Source organism: Podarcis filfolensis, assembly GCF_964270895.1.
Source record: "Podarcis filfolensis genome assembly, chromosome: 10".
NCBI classification, from domain to species: Eukaryota; Metazoa; Chordata; class Lepidosauria; order Squamata; family Lacertidae; genus Podarcis; species Podarcis filfolensis.
The window spans coordinates 47,732,235-47,749,191 of NC_139612.1; the positions used below are offsets into that span (position 1 = coordinate 47,732,235).

The following is a 16,957-nucleotide window of genomic DNA, read 5'->3' on the forward strand; positions in this document are numbered from 1 at the left end:
CAAGGCTGGGGCTGTTTCCCTGGAGCTGCATCTGTGATTATGATGAATGTGTGTTTTGGGAGGAAAGGTGTGGCCTTGGCCTTGGGGAAAGGGCCTTAGCCAGGGTCAGCCCAAGACATTTTGGCACCTGAAGCGAACCACCAAATGCTGCCCCCACTCTGGCCAGAGAAGAAGGAGTGAGTGAAGGAACAAAGGGGGAAGAAAGTGTCAGAGGTTCCGTTGTGTATGGCCGAGCTGTAATGGCTCTCCTCCTCCGTGTCTTCGGAATCCATCAAGGCTCTCTTACGATGCTGATTAATGACCTAAGCCTTTAATGAGGCTTCAGGCATGTTCCCTCATTACGCAGAGTATACAAACAGCTGGAAATATGTGCTACATCACTACGTTTATTTCTAACTACGCAGGACAGAAAAGAATATGCATCTGCTCTCTGTGAGAGTCAGTGAACAACTGGAACAAAAAAATAGGAAACCAGTAACATCAACATCCGTCTCCCGTCTCCTGTGAGACTTCCAACAGTCAAGAATGTCAACAGAGCCTTGTGACTCCAAAAACTGCATAGTGGCATAAACAGAAACCTAACAGAAAGATCTACATTGGGATCTGCTGCCTCGGGGATCCTGCCACCTGAGGTGGTTGCTTCACCTGGCCTCATGGGTGGGCCTGCCCTGGCCATAGCTCAGTGGCAGAGCCCATGCTTTACATGCAAAAGGTCCTAGATTCAATTTCCACCATCTTCAGGTACAGTTGGAAAAGACTCATGTTTAAAATGCTAGAGGGTCACTACCACGCAGCATCAACAATAATGACCTACACAGACCAATGGTGGTCTGTCATAGAATAAGGAAGCTTCTTGTGTTTGGACCCTTCCCAGCAATAGTCATGTTTCTGGCAATGCTGCAGCCACTGCCAACCTGAAGACGATGTTGGACTACAGTTCATATCATCCCATTCCATTCACCATGCAGGCTGGGGCTGATGGGAGTTGTAGTCTAACACCAGGTTGAGGAAGACTTGGCCTAACTGCCCTTGGGATGGTGCCCACCTGGATGTCTGCCAGCAGCTCTTCCTTGTGCTTTTTGATGGTCTGTAGCTCAGCTTCCTCGGTTTCATTTAAATCTGATGTGCCTGAAAGGAAAAAAAATTTTTTTTACTCCCACCCGAGATTTCTCTGAATGTCAAGGATATGATCCAGAAGAGAACATGGCCGTTTTTTGACCTGCACATTTTTGAGCTGCTTGTCTTCTGCACAACTCAGCATACAAGGTTCTCCTTGGAAATACACAAACCCATTTTATCCTAATAGCTTCTCTTTGGGGTAGAATCAGCAGTCGACCCAAGACCATTGAGTGAGCTTCACGGCTTAGTGGGGATTTCAATCCAGGTCTCACCACTCCTCGTCTGATACGGACATCTAGACCACCTACATTTTCTCAGAGCTGGTCCTTCAGGTGCTGTTCCCACAAACTGTTCCTTAAAGTCAGCTGAGCTTAAAAGCGGTTTGGGGACTTGAAAGTGCCCTGCATTCTTAGACTATGGAGTTTGCTACACAAGATGCGATGGTCATGAACTTAGATAGCTTTAAAGGGGGATTAGACCAATCCACGGAGTATCAGGCAATCAATAGCTACAAACCATGATGGAAATATCCCTACCAGTATCAGAGGTGGTTGCTGGGGAACACAAGTGGGAAGAATGTATGGTGCTCATGTCTGGCTTGTAGACATCCCACAGGTATCTTGGTTGGTAATTGAGAAAATGGCACGCTGGACTAGTTGGGTCTAGCAGGGCCCATGTTACGCTTTTATGAGGCAAATACAAGCCAAAAAGACTGAAAACACACATAGGGATTGTTGCCCTAAAATTCTCCCCATGTCCCTCTCTCCAAACTCCTAGAAGTTTCGCTCCCAAAATATTACCAAGTCCATAATTTCCTTCCAAAGCATCCTGGAGTGGGAAGAATACAAATCAGATAAATATTTTGTTGAAATATAATTAACAAACAATTACAAATTCACACCCGGTGCAAAAGCATTCCAGATCCTAACATTTACATTACAGTGGTACCTCGGGTTACATATGCTTCAGGTTACATACGCTTCAGGTTACAGACTCTGCTAAGCCAGAAATATTACCTCGGGTTAAGAACTTTGCTTCAGGATGAGAACAGAAATTGTGCTCCGGCAGCGCAGCAGCAGCAGGAGGCCCCATTAGCTAAAGTGGTGCTTCAGGTTAAGAACAGTTTCAGGTTAAGAACAGACCTCCAGAATGAATTAAGTACTTAACCCGAGGTACCACTGTAGATCTTTGGTGGAAATGCCCCTTGACTGGGCGTGCATATCCTGACTCCCATTTTTAAGGAGCGGTGGTGGCAGCTAAGGTGTCTGGTGGTTTTTAAAGGGGCAGAGGAGGCCTTGCTATTTATCAACCAGTGGCTACACGCAGATGTTACTCTAGGTTGTACATAGTTCCTCTTTTATTCTTAGGAAACTGGGTGGGTGATGTCAGAGATGAGAAAACCACAGAATGATTCACTACAGACCAAAAGGAAGAAGAAGAAGTGGTCTGGGGGCCAGCAGCTCCATAGTTAAATAAAGATTACTCAGAGCACTCAGCAAGATTCTGACAATAAATGGGAAGCTGTTGCGGTAGCTGAAAATAAATGTCAGCAGCATCAAGATTCTCTTTCTCTGAAGGCTGCAGCGTTTGTGAAAATGGAACTGGGTATTCAGACTGGACTTTGAATTCAACAGTTTTCAGAAATCACAATGTTTATTTTCCTTGCGGGAATCAGGAATAGCTGCACCATTAGACAGACTAAGGTACTCCTCTTTTCAGATGACAGATTTGGGGGTAACTGTTAAACGGCAGCAAATGCTAACTTCTTTAGATGATGATAGCAAAAAAAAAAAGTATTATAAAAGGACTCCTCCAGGCAACTTATTTATTGAGCAGAAATAAATAAATAAATAAATAAATAAATAAATAGTCCAGCAGCACACTGAAACAGAAGTCATCAGACCCTTATATTAGTGGAAGGGTGGGGTGGGGTTTTTCTCAGAAGGGTGGTGGGAGATGAGTGATTGACTCAATGGGCATGGTAAACCTGTTGATGACTGTTAACGACTGAAATTAGTCAAACATGAAAAAGCAAGGGATAGTATGCAGATGACCAAAAATAGCTTTAGCATATGTAATGAGACAAGAATCCAATATCTCTTCTGTTTCAGTGTATCTGAAGAAGTGTGCATGCACATAAAAGCTTATACCCAGAACAAACTTATTTGGTCTGTAAGGTGCTACTGGACATTCATTCATTCATTCATTCATTCATTTCGACTGCGTCAGACCAACACGGCTACCTACCTGTATTTATTGAGCCTTTATTCTGACTTGCTTGCACAAAGCTTAGGCAAAAGTATTGCCTCCAGTCTTTAATGAGCATTTATTCCAATTTGTTTTCAGGGTGGTTATGTGAGTTATTGTGGGTTGTGTATGCATCTTCCCATTCGTCTTTTGTTCATCCCTTGCTTTTCAATGCTGTCACTTTTCAAACAGCCAAAAGCCCACTTCTGACTTAAAGTGGATTTGTTGCACTAGGGCAACAGAGCCCTTTAATTGTGCAAAACCTGATGTCCTGGTGTCCTCTTGAATCCCTCTGCAAAGTACCGTAATGCAAGTCTGGAGGCATCCAATATCATGATATATTTTAAACCACGTTCGAGTCCTCTGTTCGTTTTATTTTTCAAGCTATACCAGTTTTAATGACATTGAAAACATACTTCACATGTTGTACCTAACAGGAACCGGTATTTTGTTTAAGATGCAGGGCTGTTTTCAGAAATGGGGAACAGTCATTGCTTCTTTATTCCACAATCCTAGAGGTGTAATCTGATACCTGTAATACCTGGCAGGGGCATATTCAGCTTGCAAACCCCATATTGGAACTGACCTCATGGCCACAACATCCAGCCTAATTTTTGTACCTTTTTGCTTTATTGTTTCCCCTCCTCCTCCTGTTTTAGGTAACACCCTGCCTGCTGAAGAATTCTAGAGAGTTTAAAAGCTCACCTCAGTTTCATGACATTTTGGTTGGTCCTAACAAAGGTTTATGCCCAGCCTTGCATTTTGGAGTCCCCCTCCCTTATGGACTGACTTTGGTTTCTTATGCTTTTCACACATTGTGGTGGAATCTACAAACATATAAAAAGCGTTCTGAAAATGCTTTTTTAAAGAAAATATTTTTAAAAATACAGTGGTGCCTTGGGTTACATACGCTTCAGGTTACAGACGCTTCAGGTTACAGACTCTGCTAACCCAGAAATAGTGCTTCAGGTTAAGAACTTTGCTTCAGGATGAGAACAGAAATTGTGCTCCGGCGGCGTGGCAGCAGCAGGAGGCCCCATTAGCTAAAGTGGTGCTTCAGGTTAAGAACAGTTTCAGGTTAAGTACGAACCTCTGGAACGAATTGAGTACTTAACCCGAGGTACCACTGTACATTGAATTTTCCATAAGGCTCGCCACTGCCATTTAGTATCACATTGTATATTGCACTTAAAACACATTTAAAATGTTTCATTTGCAACTGTATAGCTGAGTCCTGTGTTTTCTTTCCAAACATAGCCACTAGTCTGTGGTAAACCATTCTTTTATTTTTATCTTATTTTCTCATGTCTGGACAAAAAAGGGAAGTCCCACCCATTTTGTCCTGGAAACTCTTTATCTATGCTACAGTGCATGTGCAATACCATTGCTAAATATATGGTCAGAAAAGGAGAACCAATGACCTAGATTTTGAGGTGCAGAGGTAGAAACAAGGAGCCTAGTCATGCATGTTCCTTAGTATGTGGGTTTGACCCACTCAAGTAAGGTCCCACCTTCATACATTCCTGGTTATTACCATTCGACTGCATTCGGGGACCAGTCACACAACTATGTGGGCAGTTTCCACTTTAACTAACACCATTGGTCACATTGTAGTGCGATAAACAGAAGCTGAGTTTCAGTTGTGCTCCGGGGGTGAGGCCATCACATCACCTTTGCACTGCTAGGATGGACAGGAAGGAGGCATGTAGCTATCAGACGTTCTTCATAGAGACCTTGAAGGATACAGCAGCTCTGTGTTGTTAATCCATCACCTGGAGGCAAGCAGCACTTCTGCAAAGTTAGATGCTCATCCTCAGATGAGCAAGGTGAATAATGAGAGCCAACAAGCTTTCTCCAACCTGGTACCTTCCAGAAGGAATCCAGCTTCCATCATCCCTGACCATGGGCCATGCATTGTAAAGGGTACCCGGTTAGGGTTAGTGTATTAAACTAGAACTTGGGAGAGTTTAAATCCCCAGTTATGTGTGAAATTCACTGCATGACCTTGGGCTAGTCACCATCTTTCAGATGAAAGGACCTCACGGGGCTGTGGTAAGGATAATATGAGGGGCTTATGCAGTGTTATTTTTCTAGGAAAAGAGGTGCCGGAACTCACCTGTACTAAATATTTTGTACAGCCTGATCCTATATTTGTTTGCTCAGCTTTTAGTCCCACATATTCAGTGGGGCTTACTTCTTAAAAAGAGAGCATAGGATGCAAAGTCCCACTGATTTCAATGCCACAGAGCCCCCACACTTGCTAGCCAGAACAGAGGATTAATTCCTAGCGTACGATCCAGGTTAAATGTGCATAAGTCCAAATGAAAGCAAAAGGACTTCAGTGATTAAATGGATGCTGAGGTCTTGTTAATTGCAAAAAGACGTCAGAAGTAAGTCCTACTGAGTTCAGAGGGGTTCAGGTCCAGTGGTGAGAGGGTATAGGATTGCTGTCCCAAACATTATTCTAGGACAGAGGTGGGAAACTACGGCCTTCCAGTTGTTGTCAAACTATAACTCCCATCATCCTTTACAACTGGCAATGTTGGCTGGGGCTGATGGGAGTTGGAGTCCAAAAACATTTAGAGGACCATGGGTTTCCTATTACTGTTATAAGCACTTAACTTGGAACTGCCATCGTCCCTGACCACAGATTCCTCACTCCTGTTCTAGGGCACAAGGGAAACTATCCATGGAACTGGCAAAGCCAAATTGCACCAGCCTCTGGATTCTAGCTGGGAAATAGAAATGTAAAGAGCATAGGAAGCTGCCATATACCAAGTCCACCTAGTTCAATGCTGTCTGCACCAACTGGCATCCCTCCGGGGTTTCAGACAAGAATGATCCGGCAGACTACGAAAGCCCCTGATAGTAGGAAAAAGAGGCAGCAGTGTAGATGGTCAAAACTGGATAAATAGAAGATGGAACATTGCATCAGTACCTTGACGTGCCCAAGTTGGTGGGATTTTCCACAGCCAATGCGAGAAGAAACATTTAAGAAGCTGGCTGTGGCCGAGTATTTTTCCACCTTTTGAAATCTCCCTTGTGTTTTGTCAAAAGTGCCCTTGGACACAGAACATGCCCGGATGGGTACTTTCAACTTCCTACTTCAGAGATATTCTTTCTGCAAATTCCTCTTTGAGAGGCGTTCTGCAGAGCCGTCTGCTCAGTGAGGGTAAGTGGCATGTTTCTGAAGATATCCAGAGCACCAAGCTTTTCACAGATGGCATTTTGATCTGAGGAGACCAGAACCAGAGGCTGTAGGAAGCTCTGGAAACATTCAAAGTCATGGGGCTGAAATTAAATAAAGTTCTCAAATGAGAGCCCAAGAGATAGCAATTAAAAGATCAAGATAACCAAGCTGCTCCTGGGAGGCCTGAGGCTTGTTCCAGCGGATGAAGGCGTTCCAGGATTCTTTGAACTGGTGAACTTCCGAAGGAAATTGATTCCAAATACAGCAGCTCACGGTTGCTATGCAGAGGCTGCAATCCTATACAGCAGGGTAGAAACCCCATAGATCTCCACTTGTGGTCAAACCGTGCCTTCCATCAACCCTGGGGAGGTGGATTGAGACACTTCAAGCAGCAGCAGCAGTGCTGGGTAGGGGTCCAGGTTGGCACTAGCCAAGGACCTCTCAGTAGCATCATAGTGGGGGCTCACTGGTGTGTGGCATATACAAGAACAAAAGGAGAATCCTTGTGGGTCAACCCCCAAGTCCATCTGATTTAACATCCTGCTTCCAACAGTGACCAAAAACAATGCTTGCTTGGACTTAGCAGAGGTAGAGTCCCACAATATTTGTACCATTGCTCTGCAGTAGCTCAGTTGGTAGAGTCTGAGACCCTTCATCTCAGGGTGATGGTCTGAAATCCCATCTTGGGCAAAAGATTCCTGCATTGCAGGAGGTTGGACTATACAATCCTTGTGTGGTCCCTTCCAACTCTATGATACACCAAGGAGTCAACCTGTTTTTTATTTAACAGAAGATGAAGCTTAGGAACAATTATGTGGAATACCTGGTCTTCTCCATATATTCCACAGTGAAACCAGGGTATCAACAGTCATGCTAACTTTTAACTCGAGAATGGTACTCATGAAACCATCAAGGTGCATCAACCTGAAGGGGAGGATAGTTTAGCCATGTGTCCTGCCATGTAGAGGACAGACTTCTGTCTGAAGGTCTACCTGGTTTCCAAGTCCAGTTTAGAGACAAACAACCCTATGAATGAAGAACAGGGGCCATGAAGTTGCACATCAACAGTTAGCATGCGGACAACAGACTGAGCAGGCTGACACACAGGTCATTCAATCACAGTCCTCCTCACTATGGTGGGATGTATTGTATTTCTATTTAAATCACGGCACTTGTTCTAAATTCTAAATATACATATTAGCACATGTACATTCTATGCAAATCTGCATCCACTTTTGGCACAACTTCTGCCCTGGGGGTAGACTATCTCAACTGGTCCACCACCCTTGTGGAGAAAGAGTGACTTGACCATTTAAAATGAGTTAATAAAAATTCCCCACCTTCCTGAGACCTCAGTCTTCCTGCCCAGTTGAAAATAAACACATATTTTCAATTTAACAACCATGGTTAGCAGCTGTTGAGATACATCTTCTTCATGAAGTCACCTAACTCCCTTTTAAAGCCTTGGAAGCTAGTAGTCACCACAATTCCTGGCAATGAATTGCATAAATTAGTTAGGTGTTGCATGAAGAACGACCTTTGTTTTTTAATCTATCCTGAATCAACTAGCAATCAATCTCACTGAGAAACTCTGATTTCAGTGTTATGAATGAGGATGAATAAAGCTGCAATCCTAAATACACTTACGTATCTTGCAGTAAATCCCACTGTATTCACTGGAATTTACCTCTGGGTAGACATGCCTAGGACTGCACTGCTAACCCCTCCTTTTCCACTCTCTCTGCACTTCTGTAGCTGGCAGTTTTCTAAATGGCTCTGGACACCAACTGTTTACACAAACATCCTCTTGATTTCCTGCTCTGAGTCACCTGATTTAATTACCGTATTTTAATGGGTTTGTTTTATTGAATATTTTAATTACGGTTGTTTACATCTTAATAGGATTCTTTGATTGCGTGTTTTAATTATGGTGCTGTCAGGGGTTCAGGAGCAGAAGGGACGGATGGAGAGGAATCGGAGGGAGAAGTTAGCGACGATAGCCGACCAAGGTCCCTAAGTCTCTCCAGCGAATCGGAGGATTCACAGAAAGGGGCTCCCGTGGGCAGAGCTGGGGGGTTGCCAAGAGGGGCACCTCAGGAAGGAGGGACCAGAGGGGATTCAGAGAGCAGCAGCTGGAGATCCGGACCAGCTACCCCACCGGAGAGCAGCAGCTGGAAATCCGGACCAGCTACGCCACCAGAGAGCAGCAGGGGGGAGGAGTTCCAGGCACCAGCGACAGGCAGCTCTCCGGCAGCAGCCACGCCTGCGTCGGAGAGCGAGGAAACGGTAGAGAGGAGGGTCGGAGACAGCGCGCGCGCGCCAAGTTCAAATGTAACAGAGGGAGGCGCAATGAGCAGCCCGGAAAGGGAGCCAGGTCCTAAAGCCCGCCGAAGGGAGGGGGAGGAATCCGAAGGGTCCGCATCCGAGGCATCCAGGAAGGAAGGAACCCCGGGGGGTGGTAGGACCCAGAGGCGAAAGGAGAGACGCAAAAGGTGGAGCAAGGCTAGGGTCTTGAACTGGTGTACAGGAGGCGGAGATTCAGATGGGACTTCGCCGATCTAGGGAATAGACGTAGAGACGCACGCTAGGATTTGGAAATGGAAACTACACTTCAATAAAGACTTTATACCGTTCTACCGGCTAGCGTTGGTCCTTTGTGAGCCGGGACCTAGAGACAGTCTCTGACAGTAAGTCCCATCTCTCAAAGTTTTCATCAGTTCTCTTTGACTCAAGCGGCGTGTGGGGAGCGAAGCAGGGAGGAAAGAGAACTGGTGCCTTGGGAGCTCACAAGAGTCAAGCGACATGTCTACTGAAGAGCAAATTGCTTCCCTGCAAGAAGCGGTAACGCAGCTCAGCGCAGAGATAATCGCCTCCAGGAAAAGAGAGGATGAAGCGGCTGCTGCATGCCGAGATCTCCAAGCCAGGTTGGACGTGCTTACTAAGCAGGCACAAACGGGGTCCAGATCCGAGGGGATCGGGTTGGGGAGGAGAGGAGGCAGCATTGTATCGCACTTCGATGGGAATTTACAGCAGTACCCCAATTTCCGAGCAGACGTGCAGTTTGCGCTGAAACTGCTGGAAAAAGAGTTTAGAGATGAGCAGGAAAAAGTGGGGTTTATCTTGTCTCATTTGCATGGAGACGCGAAAGCATGTCTGCGCAATCTGTGGAGAGATATGGACCCAGCGCTCCAGAGTTCAGCTGCATTCATTAAAGCGATGGATTCTTGCTTTCTATCGAAAATAGACATTGACATTGCCCGTAAGGACATATTTGGGCTGAGACAAGGGAAAGCCAGCGTGAGGCAGTATCACTCCCGCTTTTTTGCATTGGTCAATGCCTTGGGGTGGGACAAGGATTCCCCCCCCGTTAGAGATCTTTATTGGGAAGGATTGAACCCCCAAATCAAGGATGAGATAGCGCGGGGGGAGAGACCCAAAAGCACCCAGGAAGTGGTGGACAGATCGCTCGCAGTGGGGGTGAGGCTGGAGGACCGCCCATGGGACAGAGAAGAAGGGCGTTGGGGACGCACACCAGCCAGAGCGCCCTCCCTCTTGCCCAGGGATGTCGCGCGTGCACAATCAACGCCTCCGCAAGCAGGGGGGGAGGAGCCAATGGAGATCGGCGGTGCTAGAGCTCAATCAGCCACCAGAGCCTTAACACCGGGAGCAGTCAAAACAAAGCAGCCTAGAGGGAACAGGAAGTGTTACATCTGTGAAAGTCCGAAGCACATGGCGAAAGAGTGTCCCCAGAGGCTCCACAAGCACACTGCAGCTTCAATGACAGTAATGGGAGCAACTCAGCAAAGTGAACCACAGCAGGGAAACGAAGGAGTCTGGCTGGAAACGGAAGCACTGGGGGCCAGCCAGGCGAGTCAGTAAAGAAGTCCCCAGAGATTTTGAAGCCCACGGATCCCCTCCCGCCCAAACCAGTGGTGCAGCTCACCGCATCGCTCCAGCTGCCCAGTGGTCTCACTTTAGAAGTGCCGATTACGATTGACTCTGGCAGTAATGCGGACTTTATCGCACTGGAATTCCTTCAACAACACAACATAGCGCTACTGCCAGCCACACTGCCCCTGAACGTTGTCACAGTGGATGGCAGGGAACTGCTAGGGGGGCAGGTGGTACAGCAGACACCACCTATGGTGATGCAAATTGGGAATCACCGAGAAGTAATCAGCTTCAACGTCACCCAATTGTCGGACACGCCAGTAGTTCTGGGAATGAGTTGGCTACACAGGCACAGCCCAGCATTGGCATGGTACCAACGCCAACTGACTTTTGGCTCCTCCTACTGTGCGGAACACTGCATTCTGCCTAGACCAGAAGGGGAGGAGGATGACCCACAGTTACATTTGGGCACGCTGCAAGCAGTACCTCTCAAGTATTCTGAATTTTTGGAGGTGTTCTGCGAGAAGGAAGCGGACAAGCTACCCCCCCACAGACCCTATGACTGCAAGATTGATCTCCTGCCGGGGGCGACGCTGCCAACAGGGAAACTGTATTCCATGTCTGAGGATGAACTGCAGGAACTTAGGGAGTTCATAGACCACAATTTGAAGCGCGGGTTCATCCGGGAGTCGAAAGCTGTAGGGGGCAGTCCAGTATTCTTTGTGAAGAAGCGAGACACGCCCCAGAAGAGGCTTGTAGTGGACTTTCGAATTTTGAACTCGAAAACCAAGCCCTCGTCCTTCCCCATGCCCAAAATAGACGACCTGCTCGCGACGGTAAGGAAAGGACGCGTTTTCACCAAGTTGGATCTGCGAGGCGCGTACAACCTGATTCGGGTGCGGGAGGGCGACGAGTGGAAGACGGCCATGTTCACACCACTGGGCACCTACGAATACAGAGTTATGCCCTTCGGATTACAAAATGGCTCTCACTGTTTTCAAGCCTTTATGCATCACGTGTTGGCGGGACTCCTTTACAAGAAGTGCGTATGCTTCCTGGACGACATCCTGATATTTTCTGAGTCGCGAGAGGCGCACGAGAGGGATGTCAGGGAAGTTCTGCAGAGACTAAAGGAGCACAGGCTGTACGCCAAGCTGGAGAAGTGCCAGTTCGACGTGACGGAGGTGGATTTCCTGGGCTATAAACTGTCGGACAAGGGGCTCGCCATGGACAGCGCCAAGGTTCGCTCAGTATTGGACTGGAAAAGCCCGCGCAATCGGAAGGAAGTCCAGCGGTTTGTCGGCTTTGCCAACTTTTATCGCAAGTTCATCAAGGGGTTCGCTATGCAAACGGCGGCCATCACCGACACGCTCAGCTCCAAGAAGAAGAAGTTTCTCTGGACGGAGGAAGCGGAGCGGTCCTTTCAGAAACTCAAGCGTCTCTTCGCGTCCGAGGAGCAGCTGCTGCATGTGAATCCCAGCAGACCAATGAGGGTGGAGACAGACGCCTCAGACAGAGCCGTGGGAGCTGTACTGTTGCAACAAGACCAGCAGGGGGACTGGAGGCCGTGCGCCTTCTACTCAAGGAAGCTCAGCAAGTCGGAGCAGAATTACACCATCTGGGACAGGGAGTTGCTAGCCATCCATGCAGCGTTCAAGGCGTGGCGGCACTTCCTTATCGGAGCCAGACACACAGTGCAGGTCCGCACGGACCACAAGAATCTAGAGTACTGGCGCACGGCGAGGTTCCTGAATCAGAGGCACATTAGATGGGCAGAGTTCTTCGCGGACTTCGACTTCAAGATAGAGTACATCCCGGGTGATAACAACATCATGGCGGATGCCTTGTCCAGAAAGCCGCAATACCTCGAGGAGGAGGCACCGTCGGCAGCCAAGCACATTTTCGCACCGGAAGCGTGGGCTTGCGCTTCGGCGACCGTGGATCTGGACGCCGTACGCCGAGCGTTGCAGGAGGACCCTTTCGCGCAAGCCAAGATGGAGGAGGTGCACAAGGGCACGGTGAAGGACGACGAGTTCCAGATCAGAGACGGGTTGCTCATCCGCAAGGGAGCACTCTACGTGCCGGGGAATGACCTCCGCGCGAGGGTGCTGCAGCAGCTACACGACGCCCCCACTGCCGGGCACTTTGGCAGAGAAAAGACTGTAGAACTAGTGACCAGAGACTTTTGGTGGCCCAAGATGCGGGGGGAAGTAGCGGATTACGTCTCGAGATGCGACACCTGCCAAAGAGCCAAGTCAGTGCACAAACCGCCGGCGGGATTGCTGGAACCGTTGCAGACGCCGTCTGAGCCGTGGGAACGGGTGGCCCTGGACTTTGTCACGGATCTGCCCAGTTCGAGGGGAAAGACGGCAGTGCTTGTGGTGGTGGACATGTTTACCAAGATGGCACACTTCATCCCGTGTGCGAAGGTGGCCACGGCAGAACAGACCGCCAGGCTGTTCATAGACCACGTGTTTAAGGTCCACGGTCTGCCACGATCTATTCTATCCGACCGGGGGCGGCAGTTCATCTCGAACTTCTGGCAAAAGTTGATGGGCATCCTGAACGTCAAGATCAATCTAGCGTCGGCGAGACACCCGCAGACCAACGGACAAGCGGAGAGGGTCAACGCCATCATGCAGCAGTACCTGAGATGCTACGCCAATCAGCAGCCTAACACGTGGGTGGACTACCTGCCCCTCGCAGAGTTCGCTTACAACAATACGAAGCACGTGTCGACGGGGGTGACGCCGTTCTTCGCCAACAACGGGAGGCATCCCAGAACCTTCCCAGGTTTAGAGAGAGTGGGGGAGGGGGAGCCGCAGGCAGCGGAAGACTTAGCGTCAGAGTTGCAGGAAGTCCACGAACAGCTTAGGAGGCAGTTGGAACTGGCCAAGCACGCATACAAACTGCAGGCTGACAGACACAGGAGAGTAGGGGAAGACATACAGGTGGGAGACTGGGTCTGGTTAGCAGCGCAAGCAGTGCCGACCAAATCGTTGGCCAAGAAGAAGCTAGGGCATAAGCAGCTAGGGCCTTACCAAGTCCAGGCACAGGTCAATCCAGTGGCCTTCCGGTTAGCGCTTCCGGAGGGTTCCAGAATGCATCCGGTGTTCCATAGATCGGTGCTCACGCCCTACAAAGCACCGCATAGATTTCAGGAGCCAGGCACAGCACCAGATCCGCCCAGAGAAGGACCCAGGGAAGGGGGGTCGCCAAGAGGGGAGCGCATCAACGAAGCCACAGAGATTTTAGACTCGAGATGGGGGGAAGAGGGAGTAGAATACCTTCTTGCCAGAGAGGATACCCCGGCCAGCGCCAACAGTTGGGTGCCGGGCTATGCCTTGGACGAGCCTCTTCTCAAGGAAGAGTTCCATGCCATTTTCCCACACAGGCCCATGCCAGCCGAGTATTTCGACGACTGGCTCTTCACACCCACACTTTCAGGCAGCACGTTCCAGGGGTTCGACTCGGACGAGGAGACGGCACCACACATACGCTCTCCGGAGGGTTCAACCTCGGGTTCTGCCTCAGACCGCTCCTATTGGTGGGATACTCAACCAGAGGAGCAGTGGCGCAGGAAGTGGCTGGGGGGTCCCTGGCAGGCATCACCCTCAGAGGGGAACGGGGGAGAGATGGACATGGACGTGTTGGGGGAGGACGTGGGATTTGAACACGAAGGCAGGGAGATGGAAGCAGAGGAGATCGACGTCGACGAGCGCACGGAGGACGAGCCAGACCTGCCCGATGTGATGTACGACACGGGGGAAGAACTGTATCCGGCACTCACCCCCGCCACGACGGAGCACCCAGAACCCACACCGGAAGGAGGGGAGGGGGGAAGGGGGGGCTTCGAGGGGGGGATGGATGTCAGGGGTTCAGGAGCAGAAGGGACGGATGGAGAGGAATCGGAGGGAGAAGTTAGCGACGATAGCCGACCAAGGTCCCTAAGTCTCTCCAGCGAATCGGAGGATTCACAGAAAGGGGCTCCCGTGGGCAGAGCTGGGGGGTTGCCAAGAGGGGCACCTCAGGAAGGAGGGACCAGAGGGGATTCAGAGAGCAGCAGCTGGAGATCCGGACCAGCTACCCCACCGGAGAGCAGCAGCTGGAAATCCGGACCAGCTACGCCACCAGAGAGCAGCAGGGGGGAGGAGTTCCAGGCACCAGCGACAGGCAGCTCTCCGGCAGCAGCCACGCCTGCGTCGGAGAGCGAGGAAACGGTAGAGAGGAGGGTCGGAGACAGCGCGCGCGCGCCAAGTTCAAATGTAACAGAGGGAGGCGCAATGAGCAGCCCGGAAAGGGAGCCAGGTCCTAAAGCCCGCCGAAGGGAGGGGGAGGAATCCGAAGGGTCCGCATCCGAGGCATCCAGGAAGGAAGGAACCCCGGGGGGTGGTAGGACCCAGAGGCGAAAGGAGAGACGCAAAAGGTGGAGCAAGGCTAGGGTCTTGAACTGGTGTACAGGAGGCGGAGATTCAGATGGGACTTCGCCGATCTAGGGAATAGACGTAGAGACGCACGCTAGGATTTGGAAATGGAAACTACACTTCAATAAAGACTTTATACCGTTCTACCGGCTAGCGTTGGTCCTTTGTGAGCCGGGACCTAGAGACAGTCTCTGACAGGTGCATTATTAATTATAATGTGTTCTAACCATGTTGCATGATCGGGGTTTTTTCCTGTTTTATAAAACACATTAGAAGCCTGTTTTGATAGTAAGTGGCATATAAATAATGAACCATCACCACAACCACTGGAACAATGCAATATGCTTTAACCTTACCCCAATCAGGGTGTCCTAATTGGGGGGAGCAGATGTGAAAGTAGGCAGGTTTCTTGCACCTTTAATAGTTGTGTAGATGGACTAGGGGTCCACCAGCTCTATACTTGTAAAGTGGCATCATACCAATTTAAACTTCTTCCCCAAAGAATCCTGGGGACTGTTGCTTGCTAAGGATGCTGAGAGATGCCAGGAGACCTCTTTCCCCCTCACAGAGCTGCAATTCCCAGAGTTCCCTTTGAAAGAGAGATTGATAGTTGAACCATGTGGAAAGGCACAGGTACATTACCCTAGTCTAGCTAAGTTTAATGTATCCATTTTCATTTATTGATGATACTTTGGAAGGCAACTTATGCACCTAGATCTTGGTCAGATAGTAGATAAAGTGACAATTTTTTTAAAATCAAATTTCTTATAACAAAATCCAGAGGGCAGGGGAGAGAGAAGGAGTCGGAGGAGTCTCCCGAAGAGTAATCATCTTTGAAAAACAAGACTTGGCTTCTCACTCTTTTAGTTGGGAACCAGTAACTGGCAAGTTCCTGATTTCCTCTTCTAACATGGAGCTTCCAAGGGTCTTCTTAGATTTGGAGGGAAGTGGGTGGCAGCTTTCCTGTTACCCAGACCTAAGACAGCCTCCCATTTGGACGCCACCATGACTACCCTATGTACAGCCAAAGAGAACATGGGGCCTTGGGAGGGAAAAGATCACAGTTGGCCTACATCCACAAGAAGACAAATCTCCCCCCATCCATCTAGCTGTGGTTAGCTATAGATGCTTTGAGATGGTTGGGAAGAGGGGAAAGTAGGCACATGTTCCTTGCTCATTTTTCAGAAGGCCCTGAGGATCTTGTCATGGACCCTTGTCTCGTCTTGGTAAACTTTCTCTACTTCCAACATTCCAGCCCGTTAGGATACAATTTGTTGTGGTATGTGATAACAAAGGCAGATGTCAACTGCCCTCCTGGTCCACACCCAAGAGGTGGGAATCCGAAACAGAAGCCTAGCTAAATGTTTATGTATCCCTGACAGAATGATGGGTAATGAATTGTAGAAATAAATTTTATATATTGAGAGAGCACCTTTCCCAAACTCTGACAGGTGGAGGCTAGTCCATTAGGGTAAATGGGGTGCTGCCCCACCAACCTTGATCTGTCCTCATGCCAACTGCTAGTCCAAGGGATGGTACTTCCTGTCAGCATTCTCCTCCTTAGGCCTCAGTGTTGCCTTAGAAGGGGGAAGGATGGAGCACAAAACTAGAATTAGTTAGCTCTGCCTGTCATCGGCTTTGGCTCCACCTACTCTTGCTCCTAAACCTCCCAACTTTTCCCAGTGCAAAACTGAGATGTGTATATTCTGGGACATGGTCATTTGACCCACACCTCACTGTTGCCCTGAAAAAGAGTTTATTTGGGGGTGAGATCTCATCTGCCCCTGAAAAAGCTCTTCTGGGTGGGAGCAAGAGAGCAGTACCCAAAATGGCCACCAAGATTATGGGCTCATTCCTTCTGCCCTACTAGGCCCAATGGGCACCAGCCACCTCAGTGCCTAAGAGTTGCCACAGTGTGAAGACCCACATGGGTTTATTTCCCTTGCCTACGCCCCACAAGAGGTTTTTGTTTGTGTTCCACCTTAAGTGATAAATTGCTCATTGCCTAAGCTGCTCCTGTATAACTTAATAGTCTTCAAGAAAAAAACACTTAAAACAAATCAACAGTCAATAAAAACCGACTAAC

General features: G+C 49.0%; 1 protein-coding gene across 1 annotated transcript in view; it reads right to left on the reverse strand.

The window, feature by feature from the left end:
* CYTH4 (cytohesin 4) overlaps positions 1-16,957 on the reverse strand; it is a 49,368-nt gene that overhangs the window by 29,889 nt on the left and 2,522 nt on the right. Inside the window, exon 2 of the mRNA XM_083573962.1 lies at positions 1,046-1,128. Coding sequence (XP_083430088.1) covers positions 1,046-1,128 — 83 coding nt within the window. The remainder of the gene's footprint in view (positions 1-1,045; positions 1,129-16,957) is intronic.